This window comes from Epinephelus lanceolatus, chromosome 17 (genome assembly GCF_041903045.1).
Source record: "Epinephelus lanceolatus isolate andai-2023 chromosome 17, ASM4190304v1, whole genome shotgun sequence".
NCBI lineage: Eukaryota > Metazoa > Chordata > Actinopteri > Perciformes > Serranidae > Epinephelus > Epinephelus lanceolatus.
The window spans coordinates 32,333,829-32,354,427 of NC_135750.1; the positions used below are offsets into that span (position 1 = coordinate 32,333,829).

Consider the following 20,599-nt stretch of genomic DNA (forward strand, 5'->3'; position numbering starts at 1 on the left):
ATGGGACAAGATTACCCCTCAACAGTGTGAAAGGCTCGTGGGGAACATGCCAGCCAGGATTAGAGCTCTTCTACGTGCCAATGGCAGGACTACTAAATATTAATTTGATGATGTGATGGTTTATTTATTTTTTGTTCAGTTTTGAACACATTCTCTGTTATTTGTTGACTTTGATACCGACAATGTTGAGAACTGACATATTGAAACTGTCAAGAATTTAGTTTTGTTAGTTTTTCTTGTAAACAAAAACAAAAAAATATAATTTGTATTTGTTTGTATCTGTCTAATGCAGCCACACCTTTTGAAACACAAAAAAGATTTTTCCACAAATATTTCATGATAATATTTGAGATTGTGTAAAATTTTAAGGGTGTCCGAAAACTTTTTTCCACCACTGTACATGAGGAGAGTGGAAGTCTTTCAAAACGGATGCCTCAGATGAAACAAAATCTCCAGCCTTCAGCTGTACAAGAAACAGGTAGCCTGAGCATCATCAAGGAAATCACACACAGACGTTTGAGATGGCTAGGTCACGTACTGAGAATGTAACAGGGCCAGATCATGTCGCCTTAAAATGGACACCAACAGGCAAAAGAAAACCTGGGAGGCCCAAAAGCACCTGATGCAAAACTGTGACAATGCAGCTGGAATAGAAGAAACTCATGGGGAGAGGCAGACACATGCTGCCAATTACCGAATGCAATGATAAGAGCTCATTGGAGCTTTATGTCCCCTAGGGGATGAAGAGGAGTAGGTAAGCAAGTTCTTCACAGTAAAAGCTGCCCTGTGTTTTGCCAGTGGAAAACTTAATAATGTGAAGCAGCAGCAGTAGGATGTTTCCTGTGCATTAATAGTAACTTCTTACAGCCATGGTACATTGTATACAGAGTGAAGCTTGAACCTTATTAATGACATGTAATCACACTGGATTACATGCATGCATGGTTTCCTGTGGAGGTAATTTGAATCCAGTGTTGGAATGGCGGACCCTGCCACTAACAATGAAAACTACCATATAGAAAGGTAATGATTTAATGTGAATACACTGAATGGCTATTGCTGAGAAAAAATGACCATAAATAGTATGAAAAATGAGGTTTGAAAATTTTGAAATTAGAACCAAGGGGGCATGATGCCACATACTGACTGGTGACTGGTGGATCTTAAGAAACACAGTTACTGGTTTTGATAACAACAGAGAGTTACACTCAGTTTATCAGTTTAAATCTACAGATCAGACACAAAAACTTCAAGCTGTCTGACTTTTCTTATGTCCCTTTTCCGTTATTGATGCTAATGTGCATAATTTACCAAGAGCAGTGTAAAGTCTACTCAAGATCTATTGCATTTTCTGATCTACCAGCATTTTATTTCAAGCTTCTTTGGGTGCAGATGTTTTTGTACTGAGGTGTTCGCATTCACAAAAACTACTTTAACCATCTTAGATCATAGGAATATTTGATTTTTTTTCATCTTGAGCCCTACTTTTGAAATATGAGATGAGGAACAAAGACTGCTTGGAGTAGTAAACATGCATTATGGGATTTTAACAAGCCTGTGAGGTAGGTGTTGATTGGTTGGAGTCAGAGATTGTTGTGCTCGTCTTATGAGCTTGTCTTATTGTGTAATCCACCTCCCCATCAAGCCTGCAGCTTGAAGTCTTTATTAAGTCCATAGAGATGTTAACTTGACAGCACTTTGAAGAAAATGGAGACAACTATCCATAGCAACTTACATGACCTTGTCAAAACTGACTCGCAATGTAGCCTCTGTGCTTGCTTCTCTCATGTTCTCTTTGTTCCATGACACATGGGTATTCTTTTTTTAAAATTGGGTCATAATTCATTAATGTAAAAGATACCTACGTCTCAGTCTGATGATGAAGACAGGTTCCTCTTGTCTTACCTGAGATGTCCGCCACTGGAGTAAAATGCTCACCAGTCGCTTCTATTTCTTTGATCTATCACAGCTGAGCTTTTACGGCTCTAGAGAGACTGTCATTCCTATGGCGTGAGGTCTTCTGTTCTCCTTTTATTATGAAGTTATCAGAACAGGAAGTCAATGTTGATATTATCTTTTGAAGCTGAGAAATGAATGTACTCTGTCTTTCTCAGGCCACCGTCCAAAAGCTGCTAATCGATGGGGTGCAGCTTAACAGCCCTGCTGTCCCTGCAGTGGAAAGTAAGCTGCATGTGTCTGAAGAGGATCCACACTGGGTTGTTTACAGGTAAACATCCACGGAGACATGTTAACGTCATAAAACTAGAATGTTTTGTCTCAGTTGTATGTCTTTCGTCAAGGGTTGCAAATTGTACACAGTTTCCTTACTTGATTATTGGTAACAGCAACAATCAATTCATCGACTACTACGAATTAAAAAAAAAGTGTGGTGACAGCGAGGTTATGGACCCAAAATGCAGACAGACCGAGGGAAAAGGGTTTAACAGTTTTATTGAGCCAGAATGATGCAGAGAACAAAGGAGATCCAGAGTCCAGGTGCAGAGTGGGATAACCAGGTGAGAGTGCTGGGCTGTGGGCTGCTGTGAGGCACGGAGGGAGACACTGGAAAAAAGGTAGGAGAACGAGGGTTAAACACTCGACGAGCAAAAAACACAATCAAACTTGCAAGATTACTCAAATCACTGGAGGAATAGAGGAGCCCAGATACCACTGCGTGCAGTCGCAAATACTCTGGCACTGAGGCTAGAGTCGGTGGCAGTCTTAAAGCCCATTGATTGTAGATGACTCTCAGGTGTGCACACTCAGCCTCAGTGCAGGGCGGGGGAGGGAAGAAGCCTCTGGAGACAGGTAAACACAGCAGCACACAACCCACACAGGAAGTAGACTCCGGAAATGTTCATAAAATAAAAGCCAAAAATCCATGCTCACCACAAAAAGGACATAGCTATTACCAGACAATAACAAATTCGTTTTTTCCTCAGTTAAAGCTCACGGCAACATATTGCATATTCTCTCACAGCCTTAAACACATAAACATTAAGATTAGATTAAGAGGCCTAGACACATGAAACACATTCAGTATAACTAAGTAATGCTTTGCTCTGCCCGCTTCATTTTCCAGTGATGCGGCTGCGCTACGCTTCCAAACCCCCAAGATGGCTGCCTTGTTTATTTATTTATTTATTTATTTATTTATTTAAGTTAGAAGGGACAGTGCACATTAATGAACATTTGCATGTAAATATGCCGGATTATAGCCCCAGGCTAATTTTTATCCGTAGTCCCTTGGCAGGTTGATCTTAAAGAGTAGTAAAAACGTTAGAAGAAAGGAAAAGAAGAAAAACGTGATAGTGAATACATTAAATCACTGAGGACAAAAGGAGAAAAAAATACATACCGTATAAGAGAAAACATAACAACATGGTGTACAAACATCAAAAACCGGGGCCATTGAGGTGAATGTCTGTCCAGTCCAGTGTATGAAATTGAGTCTTAAAAATTGTTTGCACCCGTTGTTTACCAATGCTAGTTATTAAAACATGCTTTCAAAATACACCATTCTATGAGTCGCTAGAATGTAATAGGAGACTACACATTGTTAATATTTCAGAATCAGAGGTTTTTGGGGTTTTTTGGGGGCATTTTTGCCTTTAATTGATACGAAAGCTAAGAAAGAGGGGGAGTGAGAGAGAGAGAGAGAGAATGACATGAAGCAAAGGGCCACTTGCTGGAGTCGAACCCGGGCCGCTGCAGCAACAGCCCTGGACATGGGGCGCCATCCACTAAGCCACCAACCCCTTCAGAATCAGAGTTTTATTTGATTGATTAAATTTCACATGTTCGATCACATTCTTAACAACCAATTGATCAATCATCGATTTATCGTTATCGTCAGTACATTTGCCTTTGGCTATGTTTCTGCTTCATTATTTACATATCATGGAGTTTACACATTTTTCATTCACTCTAAATCCAAATTTGTAACACTGAATGCTTTTACGTTGTACTGCATTATGGTCGTACCATGACCATATCAAGGAGTTTTCAGGAGTCCAGAACGCTGGCTTTAGATAGGGTCATGCGCATTTTCGCATCAGCCACCTTCGTTCTCCTACAAACTTTGCATGTGGGAGAAGTTTCAGTTCTGCAACCTTGCCACCAGATACCATTAGATCCTAGACACTTGACCTTTAATTTAATTATAAAAAAATGTGTGGGTCCCAAAAAACTTTTAAACCCAATGTTCACGTAGATAAAATAAATAGTCATTAACTTATATCTCTGTGTGCATTGTTACCTGTATCATAGTCTTTGTTAGTATGGTCGTAAAAGGTGAGTGTATACAGAAACATTTTTTGTACTTTGGTGTCAGTGGATCCTTTGACTGGATAGTGAGCAGTCTTTTAATGTGAATATGTTAGCATAACTCATCAGAGATGATGACAGACAGTGGTGGAAATGAAACAGTCTCTTTAACTATACAGACCCATCACATCAAAGATTGTGTGTTTCCTTATCTCTGAAACCAAAACTGCACAACAGATCTGAAACCATTCCAACACCAATTACACAGTTTAAACAAGGCTTCAGACATCATCAGTAAGACCAAGATGTTGTAGATAAACACACACCAAAGCTCCAGGATCAAACTTAGTCTTAACAGCCTATAATCTTTATTGAGTTGTAAAGACCTGACATATCACATTAGTGCACTGCTACACTGTCCCTGAAATTGGCCTGGAGTTTACTTCTAGCACATTGTAACATAATGCGGGCTGAGAGCTACCGCTGTGCATCCAGGTGCTCAAACAAATTGGTGTTGAACGCCTCATTAGATAAAACTTGTTTGACATTGTCAAGGTGGGGTTCCACCCTCCCCTGTGCATCATGCTGAAAAAAAGTCAGCAAATGGGATTATTCATGTAAAAATCCTGCGCATTGTAAGTTTAAAAAAAAGCAACTTTTTCAGAATTCATTGACCTTTTCACCTTTAGTTTAATTGCTCACTTGAGCCAACACCATGTGGCCATATACCCACTTTCTCTTTCACACACAAACATGACTTTCTCTCTTCTTTTAAACTCTCTACTGTACCTCTCTACCTCTTTCACCCAGGGACTGGATTCAGGCTCTGTCTGCCTACGCCACCTCCAACTTTTTGCGGGCAGCGGAGCTTGGAGCAGAGATCAGGGAGCCGTGGGTGATAGCAAATGCAGCCATTTACTTGTGGAACTACAGTAGCCACTTGTTGGCAGCTGGGGAGTACCAACGCCTGCTTCCCACCTTCCAGAGTCTAGTGGCGATGATCCAGAAGACAGAGTTCACTGGGTAGGCCGGGACCATAAACTAGTATCAGTTGTTCTTACAGGGTATAGTATATACCTATTAGACAGAACAGTTTGCATGTTGGGCCTAGAGTTCCTGGAAATATGAATTTGTTCCTCGACTAATAAAGAGCCAAGCTGCTCCATGCATAAAAGACAAATGTGCAGTGGCTGATGATGTGAACTTTATCATACATCAGTGTGAATTTGTAAGCAGGGCTGAACCATGATATAATACAGTAATATGTTTGATAAAAATTCATTCACAAAATGTCAACATTTCAAGAAGCGTGACATACGCTGTTTTTAGACTGATGACTGTGCATTTTTTAAATTACTCAGTGAGTTTTGAAAGCATTTCATCAGCCCAGCAGTCATTTACTCAACCCTCAGTGGACTACAGTGCAAACATAGTCTTTCAGTTCAGGTGAAACTTGAAAACGATTTAATTTTCAGCTGATAACAGCAATATATACACTTGTCCTCAGAAAATCATTTGAGGCATGGTCAAAGTTGACTTGTGAAAAATGTTTGTTAATTTATTCTCTGTGGCACTGTAGCTCACTTACAGAAAAATGGCTTATGCTCTGCTCTTATTCCTGGCTATGGAAAGAAGCAGTGAGTGTTCATGAAAACAGACCAAACTGTCCTCGGGCATCGAAATAATTACGTGTATGTTGGGATTTAGTGATATCCCCCTGAAATGATGTAGCAAAGGAAACATACATTTTGCCGTCCAAATCTGTGCTGAGGGTTTTTACTTTCAGGAAGAACTAAACTATAAAAGCAAAGATGTTTGGCCTTCAAGCCCAACTTTCAGTCCTTGTTTTTCCAGATAATGTCAGTTTGGTGCATTCTTTGTTTTGCATTTCTCAGGAATCGGGCTCTATTTGTGCTGCTGTGTGATGCCGTGGCCCGGGGGTTGATCCAGCCTCTGTGTGGACCAGACAGCGTCAGGCCAACCACACCAGAAGACAAGGGCAAAAACAGACCTGAGAAGGGGATGGAGAAGGCTGCCAGTGTCCATGGGGTTTTCTTAGACCCTGTTGCCCTTCAGGATGTCCGCAAGGCATCAGAGGTATGTCTGTGTGTGTCTGTGTGTGTGTGTGTGTGTGTGTGTGTGTGTGCAGGAGAGGGATGTATGTGGACAATGGGCGGCTGCTTTTGTTTAGTTTCACTTGCATTATTGAATTCTTCAGTCACATAAAATGCTCTTTTAAACAAACCTGCCTTGTTGGCAGTAGCAGAAGTGAATCGCCACCTACACCAATTCCTGTGTCTGTGTCGCAAACATGTGCATAAAACCTTATATCAACATATTTTTGCATAAAATTCTCTCTGACGCCATATATGTTTATAAAATCATGAATAAATGTTGGATACAAACTCTCTATGTCACAGTACATTTGCATAAAAGCTGCACACATCACTGTACATTTGCATCAAAACACCCTCTCTTACCATACAGTTACATTAAAATTCCCTACATCACCATTCATTTCCCCCTATGCCATTTCATTCATTCATTTGCAAAGCAATTAATTATGTCGTCACATTTGCATAAAAAATTAAAAAAACACAGAGAACTACTTACAGGGCAACTATCTGGTGAGGCTCTAGTGGTAATTGCACAGTCACTAATTCTGTCCAAAACCTCTGTAGAAGAAATAATCAATCCTGGAAAAGGACTGATGAGGTACAGAGGGTTTAGAAACCTCTAAATATTATGCAACATGAAATGAAGACATCTCAGAAACCAGCTTTTCTGGACATCACAAAATAAAATTTAAGGAAAACATGTTTAGTTTTTTGTGTTGACTGGTTACATTTTGTTGAAGCAAACATGATTGACCCTCAGTTAAATCCCTCCCAGACTGATTGGGGTGTTTTGAGCTGCTCAAACATTTCTTTCAGTTTCTGATCTTTCCACTGTGAAAACAATGTCTGAAATTCCAGCATTCAAAGCTTTAGACTCTCTGAAAAGAGCTGAAAGGAGTGTGTTGAGACTCTGAAAGGAGTGTGCGTATAATCTCTGAATGGAGTTTGCTGAATCTTTGTGTGTTCAGAAACTGAAATTTTAATCTTTCTTACAGATATGTATGAAACAGTTTACACACTGTCAACTCTTTCAAAGTCTGAAACTTTCAGATTCCACAATTATTTTTTTCAAAATATAGTTTAAACCAATGACCTTTAAATAACATCACCTCCAATTTTCCCCTTTCCCCGTTCATCCATTTACGAAACAGATGATGAACAGCCTGAAGTGTCTTTTAAGTTCAGTTCAATATCTCAATCTTTCCACAATCAGTCAGTCTACCACTCACTGTCATTACATGTGCATTTTTTTCATTCATTTCCACTCGTGTGTAGTGATGCTTACATAACCACACCAAACAAAAAGCTATTGCAGAAACAAGTGAAAGGTGTGTGTCCATTTAGCATTTTTCTTTGCCAGAAAAGAAGAGAGCTTCATTCCAGTGCCTCATATGAAAAGAGCTCCCAGTGCTTTTCAAAATAAATGACACAGCTAACAACAAGCTAACAACACGAACAGTGATAGAAGCATGACACTCACCAGCAGCATTCAGCGTCTGGCCGATCTGCTCCCACAAGTGGGCTTTTCTGTCTTTGTTGTCAGACATAATATACGACCTGAAACAGACAGTAGCTAAGGGAGCATTTGTGATGGCACTAGTACCTTTCTGAAAAGTTCAGAGATTCTCAACTAGAAGTGCTCAGAGCAGTCGCACAAAAAAGCCAGCCACAGGCCCTTTATTATTCCCTGCTTTACAAACCATTACCCAAATTGAAAGGATTGACAGTACCATAGTAATAGGTTTCCACCAATATTGTTTTTAGACAGAAGTCAGATTGTTTTGTACTAAAGCTGTTGATTAGCAATATTTTGCACAATACTCAATATCTTTAAAGGAGAACTTCCCATTTTCAAAATTCATACGAAAATCCTAGGGTTTGAGACAGTCCAGAAGTATAAGTAAACATGGATATCTCTCTCTGAACCCCAACAGCTAAAGTGGTAGAACTCAAATTTGTGATGACAAATTCAGGCCCGGGGGCCAATTGTGGCCTGCGGAGCAATTATAAACCGCCTGGGGCTCATTGACCAAATATAATGTATTCAGCCCACTACACAATATTGTTTAATCAAGTAAGACCACCTTTCATTTTATCCGTTCACTTCAAGATGGCATGACTGTCATACAGGTTGTAAACATGCACCAAGTAGGAACTATGTAGGTGGAACTATTTTCTTTATCAGACAGTAACAAGCAGTTAGTTGAATGACAGTTTGTGTCATTTATGGTGGATAGTCTTTTAAATAACCCGTATGAAGCGAGAAGCAGCTGGATCGTACATATTATCTCATTATATAATCTGGCCCCCATTCAAAAAAGTGAGCTGGTCCGTCGACAGTAATTTAAGAAAGATGTTCTAGATCAGAGTGAGAGCACCAAGGGGAGCATTCTAAGCATATGGGTACATTTTCTGTTTCACAACCGAGAAAACTACAAAGAATAAAGCTCATTTGCGTATAAAAAAGAGAAGATAAAGAAGAGAAGAAACATTTTGTGGGTCCACAAAATTAGTCTTCTATTCATTATCTGTGGGGCAGTTTCAGACCTTGTACTCGATAACATCAAAGTTTGAGACTTACTTCTTTGGTTTCTGACTTTGAGAGAGAGCTGCTCATGTTCACCAATATTGATTAAGGCCATGGAAATAACACAATGGAATTCTCAATTTAGGTGGTGTTCCCATTTAAATATGACCACAATATGTATTTATTGATTTTTCAGAGAATTAAACTTGCATCTGAAATTTGGCACCACTTAGCCTTCACAAGGGCATAGATATTGCAGAGTTATCCAGTGGGCTGGATAAGAACGCTTTGTCCTCTTTGCTGGTCCTGGTCCACAGGCCATTTGTTGGACATTTTAAGCCATCACATCTTGCTTTCAACCTTCAAAATGGGCTCTCTTCATTTCATGAATTGTGAAACATCAGTTTTATACTGCCCTGTCTCATAGAACTTTTTTCAATGTTATTATGGAGCTATCAAACTTCATGTCATCCTCCATAAAATGGGGCTGGCAAGTGAGCCTCTCATACATCCATCTCTGGAATTAACTGTATTTCAGCCTGTAGGTACAGTATTATGATGTCAAAAAGGATATAGGGTTCAACAGCAAAACAACATACAAGAATGCAAAGACAGAACCCTATTTGCATAAGCTGAGGCTTAGAACTCAAGGCAAAAAAGGATCATAGACATGTATCTGTATTTAAGATCTATGAGGCCTCTCAGGAAGCATTGATTCCGCTGAGATATGATATCATGACAGATGTTAGAGCAGCACAGGTGAAAAGTTGAAGCAAGTATTTTGTTATCTGCTTCATCCTTTGACACACACGCACATATACATACACATTCACATGTAGCTTCCATGACAGTGAATGTCTCTGTTCTCTGACTATGCCACAGTTGCCAATTAAACCCAGTTTCCTTACTCCTTTTCTATTCAAAGGATCCACCATGAATATCAGCTCTAACTCCAGATGAAAGGCACTTTATCAGTGAATTATTAATTAAATTTCATCGTGTCTGTTTCCTTTTTGAAGGAAAGATAAAAAATGATCCGTTCCACTACATTTTTTCTAAATAATCGACAGTACAGCAGGGTCAGATGCAGTGTCTGACTTGAACAAAGTCTTACTGAATTCTGAGTCTTTAGTGTATGTCTGTCGTGTCTGCAGCTGACAGGCTGGCAGAGGGCCTTGGGCTAGAGAAAGTCCTGGATCTGCAGAGTCTTGCAGATATGTATCATAGTGCATTTGATAGACACTTTGATCCATATTAACATTTTTAATATAATTTAGGATTATGCATAATCCTGACTATGTTAATGTTATGTTCTACTTATTGAGCTTCTCAGGCTGCCAATACTCCACCAAGCGTAGAATTAGATTTTTATCATTTCAGTGGTACCATGTACTTCTAGATGATGGAATGCAAGCTTATTGTTATTTTCTACCCTTCCTCCTAGCTGTGTGACTATGCCCTTTGCATTTCCACCTGCAACATCCCAGGGGAGACAGTTCCGATCGCAGCAAGGAAACAGGTGGTGGCCACATGGGTGCAGATCAAGAGGCTCCTGCAACAGCAGATTGGCTCAAAGATGGACACCAAAGATGAGGTATCATTTTTTGCGTCATTACAAACATGTCTATGGTACTTTGTGTTAGGTACTAATCCATTTTTTGGTCCTAATTAGCATTTTAAAGGACATTGTTGTCCAGGATTGATTTGCTCCAACTATTTATCAGTCATTACTAAATCTTAATGTAAAGTCCTTCCAAAGTTCTTAGTAACTACAAGGTAGTTTCAAACTGTTTATTTACTTAATCAGGTAGCATCTTTAAAAAGAAGAAATGTCATAGGAAAGATTCAAAGTCCCCATAAAATGGATGCTTGAGCGTTTTTACTTCTGCACTGTGATGTATTTCCCAGCAAAACAGACTATATGAGCAGTGTACAGTTACAAGAGGCATTTAAATCAAATCATTTACATGTGATTGGACCCCTAAAAACGGGGCAGTCTTAGAGTTAACTGTGATAAGGAGCAACAGTGGAGTCCGCTGCTGGGTGGACTGTTGGCTCCTCACACACCTTCCTAGCTGTTAGATCAAGAGGAGGATAAGGGAAAGATGAATTAGATCTCAGCCATATTGTTTTGGAAATGAAAACAAATGTTTTATCCACTGATATCCTCACATACATGTCTTCCTGTCTCTCTTAATATCACTCTGTTAGCTACTGTACAACAACCTACAAGTGGTGAAGTGTGGTTTTATGTGACCGGTGTGGCTAGCTAGTCCAAAATCTCATTCGATTGGATGAGCTTTTGTAAATGCCCGTGGGTGCAGGATGAGGTGAACACCATTTTAAACCATTTTACCTGGTGTTACAGGAAGAGAAACAATAGTGATTTTGATGTAAAAAAATATTCAGATACTGATTTTTTGACATGGTTGGCATGCAGCAAGAGATGAATGCTCACTTAACACAGGGAAACAGAATTTATTTTAAGTTCACGGTGTAGTGTAAAGTAATGTGTTAATAGCATCACAAGCTTGCATATCCCCTGGAAACTATTATTAAACAGCATTTATCAAGTCTCAGGTCAGATGTGTTGACCATACCGCGTATTACCTCATTTATTCTCCACTCCAAATGGGTGATATTTCAGCAATGGGTGATATTTCAGCAAGCTTAGTTTCGTCAATTGGTTCATTTAGCTACACAACAGTTACATCTGGCAGTTAGAGTTACAACTAATTTCTACATAAGAAGTAGTTTATATGATGCAACGTGTTTTGATCCAGTGAAACTTCACTTCGTAAACTCGACTAAGTTTGAACTGGCAAACATTTAGTGCAACCAGCTTCGGGGGCTGGCAACAACCTTTTCTCTGCTAATGACTGTCAATTTTTCACAGATGAAGACGCCTGGTGTGCCAGAGGCATTTGTTTACACGCACATATTTTTTCAATGTATGCAATAATAGTCAGTTAAACTGTAATTGTTAGTTTGACCTTGTTTATCCAGTAGTAATAATAGAGATGCTGGGCTATTATGTGCCCAGGATCCCCTCTGTCAGTTACTTATTCACACATGAAAAAGCCAGGTTGTGATGTAGTATACTAGTGAGTGAAATGTAAACTGGGCTTACCAATTAATGCCATCCCTGTTCCTGCCTTTTCCTGCTCAGTTATGCTATGCCAGGTCTGCACTCTCAGCCACACACCATGCCTCTTAATGGCCTGTTGTCAGCCGGCTTCAAGATGGATTCAGCACAGTCTTGAAGTGTAAAAAGATCTGACACGTGTAGGTGGATCTGAATGCAGAGATTAATGCAAACGCCTCCTTCTTCAAAGAAGCCTTGAAGTCCGTATCCTACGTGCAAAATGTTGCTTTACACTTGACATTCCATACACCACATGATTTTAGAAGTTTGATGTTGTACAGACCAGGATTTTTATGCAAGAGTCATGTGAAAAGTAAAGAAGCAGAAATAGTTAAAAGCTAAGTAGATGCACTGTATCGCTGCATGTGCAGTTTTAGAACATAGTTGTGCATCAAACAGTGATGAAAAAATAACAAAATTGATTTAAAAGAAGTGGCAAACACACCAACAAACTTCAGTATTGCAAATTTATACTATTTGTATGTTTTCCTATGCAGTTATTTTTGGCTTTCTCTTGTTCTTTTTGATTATTTCTTGCAGGGGCTGATATCTTGTACAGTATGTGTACTGTGTCTAAGATAAAAAAAAAAAAACCTTTTATTGCACTACAAAATATGTAAAATGGAAAGGAGGTTGAGACAACTGTATAGCTCATTTTCATAACACAATCATGTCACATTCATAATGTATGCTCTATTATGGTCTTCTCACAGTTCCTCTATAATGTTCTTATAATATTAGAGGCTGATGATGTGTGACATTTTTATTAATCTTCTTGATGCGGTAGGTGTTACTTCAGCCTTATCCCTATTACAGCATTGTGTCCACTGGTCTGTGATCATCTCCACATGTCATATTTCCCGATTGTATGGCTTTACAGTGGGACAGAAATGCGGGGAAAATGCTCATTACAATTTGTCAGTTAAACAGACTGTTTGATTAGTCACCATAATCCTGCGACCATTTGTCAGCCAAGAATTTCCTGCCCTACATTAGTCCCTTCAGCCTGATGTGCTTTGAGTCACAGCTAAATGAGGTTTGTTTCTCGCAGTGCAAATTAAGGAATGCAGTGTAAACATAAATGGGATTTATTCTCTAATCTCGATAAATCATTTATCAACTCATTTTCCACACAAAAGCAAGTCATACATTATCGACGAGGTTATCTCTGCGCTATTTGGGACACATACGGTATGATAGTACTGCAGGTCCATTTATAATTTATAAACAAATAGTAATACATGTATATGTCTTTTCTATAATTAAACTTAAGGAACTGCTGTATACTGCGTTGCTCAGTATACATTGTTTTCCTTCCCGATTGCAGTGTGAGAATGAGGAAGTGTCAGTGATGACGCGCGTGTTGGTTGGAGTGGAGATGCTCCAGTGCAATAGGAACCCAGGGCATATGGAGTTCTCCGTTCCCAGTCTCTCGACAGTATGTACTTTTCTGTTCATGTTTTCCTACAGTAGCTGTTGCCCAGATGGTAACAACAGATGCCAAGACGGCCCATGAGCCCTCAGACCCCTTTTGCATATCATCATGTGTCAATATCTTCAAAATACTGTAGCTGCCTTGATCACCATGCTTTGGTCAGAAATAAAAAGTTCCTTGACATGAGATGTGCTGCATAAATCTGTGGAGAATCCCTTTCTCTGACATTTTGGCCCTTCGGCTTTTTTCCTCACCGATATCATCTTTCACTCTATCTCTCATCCATCTATCTCACCCTGGCTCTCCTCCTTCCTTTTGTCCCATTTTCATTCACTACTTCCTCTCCTACATTCTGCTCATCATCTCCTCTTATGAATTCTATCCACTTTTCCCATTTTTATCACTCTTCATTCCTTTTTTTTCATTGTTCTTCTTTTCGTCATTTTGCTTTTTCATTTTCACTTGTCCCTAATCTTAATCTTCTCCATTCTAATCTTTCATTTTCTATGTACATCATTGCACCCCTGATATCTCTGCCACCTTCCTCTCCATCCCTGATTGCCTCCCACTTTTGCTTTATACCTTTCCTCTTCTTTTCCTTTTTCTCATGCTTATCTTTACTTTTTTTACCTGAACCCTCTTCTTCCCACCTCCTGTCTTTTCCCTCGCCAATCCTTTCCTAATTTCTGTCCTTCTCTTTTTTCTTCCTGTCCTTCATCACCATTTTTGTTTTTTTCCTTTTTACTAATGCCTCCCAATTTCCTCCATTCTCTGCTTGTGTTACTTAATCCCCCCCTCCTCTGCGTTTTCCCTCACTTGTTTTCATTCCCTCCTTCCTTGCCTCTCCTCTGCACCCTCTCTCCTCTCATCTTTTCTCTCACTCAATCCTCCCCTCTTTTCCCACACCCCCACTTCTCCTCCGCCTCTCCTTTTTCCTCACCACCTCCATTTTCCTCCCCTCCCCTCTTCTCTTTCCTCACCTAAAGCTGGTGAGCATGGCGTCTGAATGCAGCTGGACCGACGCCGTGGTGGAGTTGCAGGTGTGGTGCCAGCTGGCTGCCTTCTGCCATTATGCCAAGGACCACAGCTTGGTATTGTGCTGCACCAAGAGTGCTCTGCAGCTGGAAGAAGCAGCAGCAAAGAGCCTCAACACCATGCCCTGTGTTTTGTAAGTGTAGTTGGCTGATTACATTTTATTTAAACAAAAAGAGAATTTCACAAAAGCCTGAGAAAATATGTTCTTTTTTTTCTAATTCTTTAAAAATTAGGCAAGAGAGAATGCTCTTGATCTGAATGTGTGTGCTTTGTTATGGAAAGCTCTATATGTAGGTGTTAGGTATGGTTGAGATATTTGCTTCCAAAGTTCTCTGAGTACCAGGTGACATCTTGTGCATATTGAAGAGTATTGCACTTAAATGAGTGAGCACTGCTTTCCATTTGTGCAAGAAGTCACAAAGTATGAATAAATATGCAAAGTTTCAGATTTTCTAGGGCATGCCAGTTTTACATATTGGTTGTTTGATTGATTGACAGCTAATACATTTCCTCATATCCCTAGATATGGCCTGACGGCTGTGAATGAGATGCTGAGCAGTGCTGCTTGTTTAAGGGGTTTAAGTTTAGTCCATGAGTCCAGTGGAGATCTGCAAACTTACAGAGAGGCTTTAAAGACGCTTCTGTGCAGTGTCAGGTGATGTTTACAGTCAGTATGTATTGACTAATGCCTCGGGCAGCGACAAACTTTTTTCTAAATTCTCTGAAACTCTACATTTTTAATACTTTACTGTAAATGTGCTTGCTATCTTCTCTTGTCCACAGCCATGCAGAGAAGGCTAAGAATCCAGCATTGTGTGTCACAGCTGCAAGGCATTACTGGAACACCTGTCTACCCCTGACACAGACTCCTGAGGAAAGATGGCAGCTCCGAGAGCCCCTGAAGAAAATCCTGATGGCTCTGACTCAAATGAACACGAAACATGCCAATGTATGAATCTGAATTTAATTCATATAAGTTCTGCCAATTCTGTGTTGGTTGTCATGTGTAAGCAAGAGCCAGAGTTGATTTTTTTCTTTTTTTTTATTGTGATACTCAACAGATGTTGCACTAGACATTCTCATTGTCCCTCATTTTAATGGACAGGGTTGTAAAAATTCTGTCATAATATATTATTACCCATCATTTTGATTTTTATTTTTTAATGATAATATGTATTTAGCATCCTTTGATTCTCTCACTCTCTCTCTCTCAACACTTTATTTCCCAATAATAAATATACAGAACAAGTTCATAGATTATGCATTTATGGGCATGAAGTGAAAAGATGAACAGAGACACCAACCATTCAAAGAGACACTCAGCTGCTGTGATATTTTGCAATGGTATATAGCTATAGTATATCGCCTACCAGTGTGATGGCTTAAGCCAGCTAGACAACAAGGTCATGCACGTGAGACCAAAGACAAGACTAGACATTAGCCAATTAATATGCACATGCCACAAACTGGTGTGTGAATTACTTAATTACAACATCTAAAATACTGAATTACTTAAAGTTACTGTAGATTGGTTCGGTCAACGCAACCTTTGATTCTCCCACAAATATTTCCGTACATTTTCCGTACACAAAGCAAAACTAAACAATTTGTGAAAATGTATGTGATGTTTGGACCCTCCCAGGTCATCATTAGGGAAATGGCCAACATCACAATGAACAATGTACTGCACATATAGGCACAACATTATTGGTATGTTGTAGTCATAGCCAAGTGATAAATTAGAAATATACTTACAGAAAATAAAATAGTTTCAAACTGCAAAATGTGCAAGAGAAGTACAGCATTGTCTCATACAGATTTTGGGAGCTTTAATTCAGTGTGCAGATACTCTATTTTTATTCAGCATCTGTCTTTAATATAGGAAAGCACACAACTTCCTTTTTGCAATTGTGTTATGTTTAACAGGTAAACATTATTAGTGGTGCAACTTAACTCCTAAGTAGGAGCAATAAAGCAGCACAGCAACAAGGGAAACCACAGAAACACAGAGTCTGCCCCTCTGTTATGGGAAATGTCCCACTCCCTTCCCGGCCCCGGCATCAGATAAGTCTCCAACATGTTCAATTTTTAATCATACCAACTGCTGACAGGACAAAAGTTTGGCCAAAAAAAGTTCTAGCAACAACATGAAGTGCAAGTGAGCAAAACAAGAACTGAATGACAGCCAAACTGACCTGTAATGCTCTGTGTTTTTAAGAATATTTTTTGCGCATTTAATGCCTTTTTTTTTTTGATAGTGGAGAGATACAGGAAATGTGGGGAAACACAGTAAGGGAATGACATGCAGCAAATGGTTTGGCTATTTGGGAATCGAACCAATGACTTAGTGGGGGCACTTGGGCCCATGTGGTATTATGCACATAAGAATCAGCTGTTGGATGGCTCATGTTTTGCTGTTTTCAACAACTTTAGTTTGGTTGCTGGGTCAAATAGACTGCAAAGTGCTAGATTAGTCATATTTAATTAATGATAGAATTGACGTAACATTTTCTCAGGGGTGCTACAGGAGAGAAGTGTGAGAAAACATCTCCATAGTGCTGCCTGTGGACAGCAATCCAGCCAGTGGGATAAACACTTGTTCAAATGCAAAATAACTGAAAATCTATAATTAAATGCAGCTTACAGTATGTGACAAATCAGAATGTTTATCCGTGGTGTTCTTTCCAACTTCACACTGTGTAGTAGTGCTGCAACCCACAATAAACAGGAACAAGCCGTCCCACACAACTGCGTCTTGTCTTAACCGGCTCGAAGTGATGTTGTTTTCCTGTATTGGAACTCAAATGTGAACATCAAAAATGACGACCTCACCCGTAAAAGTGAAACCAGGAATGTTGCAGGCTCTGGGTGTGGAGGGGGATTTACAGATAAAAGGGCGGGGTGATGTACAGGGCAAGGTCAGATAGCAATTCATCTGATACTGTAGGCTTTGACTACAACCAACCATCCACCACTACTAGCAACACTCTCCTCTCACCCTTGTAGTGATTTAAGTATTAATCCTTTCCCTTTTTATTTCAGAAACATGGCAAAGTGAAGGGCTTGCTGGCCTCGACAGCATTGCCTCTTGGGAGTTGTAAACATGAAGCAACAGGTGAGTCATAAAAAGACCCTGATGTGGTTCTGCTGTGAAATTCCTTTCTGAGATTTTGCATATGGCTTGATGTTTGGTTTTGCGTCCTGTTATGGAGCTGATTGGTTTCCATAGACTGTATAAAGTAATAAACATATCTATCGTGATGTCACCCATTGATTTTGGGACTCCCATTTAGATTCGTAAAGTGAGGCATTCTGGCTGTAGCTATGTTTGAATTTTGGAGCCAGAAGATACCATATTTGGGCAACAGGGTGGAGCTTATGTTAGCTCCTAGTTTGGTTAGCGCAGTGAATTTAATATGGGTGACTGGGATAATACTAATGTGAAAGCTAATTTTTGCTAATGACAAGAACAGGCTTAAAACCATTAAAACAAAATGCACTTACCAGAAAAAAACATAATACTCGACTCTTCAGAAGGTCTTTCAGTGCAACCAATTGCTGAACAAGACGTTTTTTAGGTGCAAGCTGAAAACGCACTGAAATAGCCTCAGCTACAGCTATACTCTGTGAATCTGTGGTTACACCGTAGTTGTGTTACCTAACCAACATTACTGTGGTTGTAGACAGACCACCTGTCATTCAAAGCAGCCATACCCTTTGCTATCCATAACTTTAAGCTTTAATAATATTTAAATGTGTGAGTTATATAAAGTTGTACTGAAAGGGGGAATTAGCTATAGAGACCAAAGCAGTTTTGTATAACAGACTGTCAACATGTTTATTTCTGCTTCATAGTTAGACATTTTAACATGGGGGTCTTTGGAGCCAGCCTCAAATGGCCATTAGAGGAACTGCAGTTTTTGCTACTTCCTGATTGGCTTCATTTTTCAGCCCCAGAGGTTGCTGCTTATTGGTTTCCTGTGTACCTCTACTTTGTGAATAATGGACGGAACAAAAAATGTTATTCATTCCATGATACACAACTAATCGTTGGCATTTTTTATTTGGATGGGCTATTTTTGACAGCAAACACGTTATGAATACACATTTGCTTAAATTACATTACAGTGATCTATTATGCATTTCTGTGTATCTATTTATGTGCCTCTGTTAGTAGATAAAGACAACCTGACCCTGAGAGCAGCCATTTACAATTTCTTGCTCCACATCCAAATTGATAAATCAGACTGGAAAGGTGCTCTTCAGCTGCTGGACCAAGCTATAAGAGACATGCCTCGCACTGAACACCGGCTGTGAGTAAAGAAAAGTAACACTGTTGAAGGGAGGCTGGGGGACATTAATGAGAAGGACTGGAGACGAAGAGAGACAGACAGTAAATGTATTGTCCTCTGTGTTTTATCAGAACTCTGCTGAAACACCGAATACTGGTAAAAGCACGCCTGGGGGAAAATGTACTGATGGACATGGAGATGTTAGAGTGTGAAGGAGAGCGGTGCTGTTCATTTACGTGGCGCCAGGTGGCACTATGTGCTGGCAGTGTAACTCAGCAACTTGCTTGCTACCAGAAATCCATCACCTCTCTGTCGGTAATACCTCTGCTCTGGCACCATTTTCACATCATCACCCAAACTTGACATGTCAGCAGATTCCTGCAAATAGAACATATTGAAATCCGTCACACTCAAAAATTTAAGTCATGAAGTGCATCATTTTAATTCCTGTGTAGTCTTTTGCACTGAGCAAAGGCAATATTTCTAGTAAAGTCTTTAGCACCATCATGTGGCGCCTTCACATCATTGCATCTGTGTTTCCAAGTGCCCTTGCTGTGGCCTGGAATACGGGAGAGCTTGTTTGGTCATGGTTACGTTTAGTGTAAGTATTAGGGAAAATATATATACAAAAAAAATAGAGTAAGATTTTACAAAAATAGATAAATAAATATATATTTATAAAAATATGCATATACAGAAATAAATGAAAAAATAAATATGAAAATAAAGCAAAATGCTTACAATTATGTTTTATGTTTTCATGTTTCATATTTTGGTAATCATTTTTATTTTATATTATTAGATTCTTTTTTGTAATGTATTAATTAATTTATTTACTTATTACTCTATATATATTTACTTTCTTATTCTTCTTTATGGCAGTCCTATGATTTCATAGTTAATAGTTAGGTTTAGGATGAAAAAAATCTTTTATACCATCCAAAGATGTCCTTTCATCCAGGCCATATACAGTATTGTTTCCCATCTACTATCAACAAAATGAAAAAGAAAAAAATATATAACATGTGATTGCCTTTTGTGTTTGTGTTGCCACTTGTAAATAGAGTGAAGAGACTCAGTGGCAGAAGGTCGGCCTTCTGCTGGAGTTTGGAGAGTGGCTGTACTGTCACGACTTCCCCAAAGTCGATGCCCAACACCAGGTTCAATGGGCCATAGACATCCTTCTGCACTCGAAAACTGAACAGACAGAAAGAGCAGGTAGAAATTATTGGCTCATCTTTTTTTAATTTCATTTAAGACAGAACTGTGTGAATGACCAGTTAGTTTATCAAATTATCTAACTAGAATCTCACTAGTTGACAGATTCTGAGAATTACCCTTGAGAGTATGTGGGCATGAAACAGACATCTCAGGGTTTTTTTGCTGTATGGATTCAGTTTGTGTGTGTGGTTTCACATGAACATGTGCTTGTGTACTTTTGTTCAATGGCAGCCCTGAAGTTTTACACTGTGTTAGTCTAAGGGGAATACAGTACCTTCTGATCTGTTAGATCCAGAAAAGAGCCATTGCCACAGTTTTTGATAGTTGCATCAGCAATGGAATTCAGTGTTTGTACTTTCAGTCGTTACCCCGTGTAAACATTAAACCAAGCAAATATTGTTCAGAGGAAAAGGAACTGACTGGACAAAGACACTGATTTCTCAACATCACACGTGGGTATCCACTGAGAATAGCAACGCACTATTTAAAAGGCTGCTGTGAGAAGTGTTTTTAGTCTCCTGCTATGAGCCCTATTAACTACTCCCTGAGAGACAAACTGAA

At 39.4% G+C, this 20,599-nt stretch overlaps 1 protein-coding gene across 3 annotated transcripts in view; it reads left to right on the forward strand.

Moving 5' to 3' along the window:
• cfap46 (cilia and flagella associated protein 46) overlaps positions 1 to 20,599 on the forward strand; it is a 78,785-nt gene that overhangs the window by 18,235 nt on the left and 39,951 nt on the right. For 2 of the 3 annotated variants that reach the window (XM_078160820.1, XM_033613830.2), the window contains 12 exons: positions 2,115 to 2,227; positions 5,077 to 5,289; positions 6,162 to 6,363; positions 10,355 to 10,504; positions 13,383 to 13,493; positions 14,477 to 14,658; positions 15,049 to 15,180; positions 15,309 to 15,474; positions 17,568 to 17,640; positions 18,700 to 18,838; positions 18,949 to 19,132; positions 19,882 to 20,035. In XM_078160820.1, the coding sequence (XP_078016946.1) occupies positions 2,115 to 2,227; positions 5,077 to 5,289; positions 6,162 to 6,363; positions 10,355 to 10,504; positions 13,383 to 13,493; positions 14,477 to 14,658; positions 15,049 to 15,180; positions 15,309 to 15,474; positions 17,568 to 17,640; positions 18,700 to 18,838; positions 18,949 to 19,132; positions 19,882 to 20,035 (1,819 nt within the window). The remainder of the gene's footprint in view (positions 1 to 2,114; positions 2,228 to 5,076; positions 5,290 to 6,161; positions 6,364 to 10,354; positions 10,505 to 13,382; positions 13,494 to 14,476; positions 14,659 to 15,048; positions 15,181 to 15,308; positions 15,475 to 17,567; positions 17,641 to 18,699; positions 18,839 to 18,948; positions 19,133 to 19,881; positions 20,036 to 20,599) is intronic. The other variant, XM_078160819.1, reaches the window with a different exon arrangement.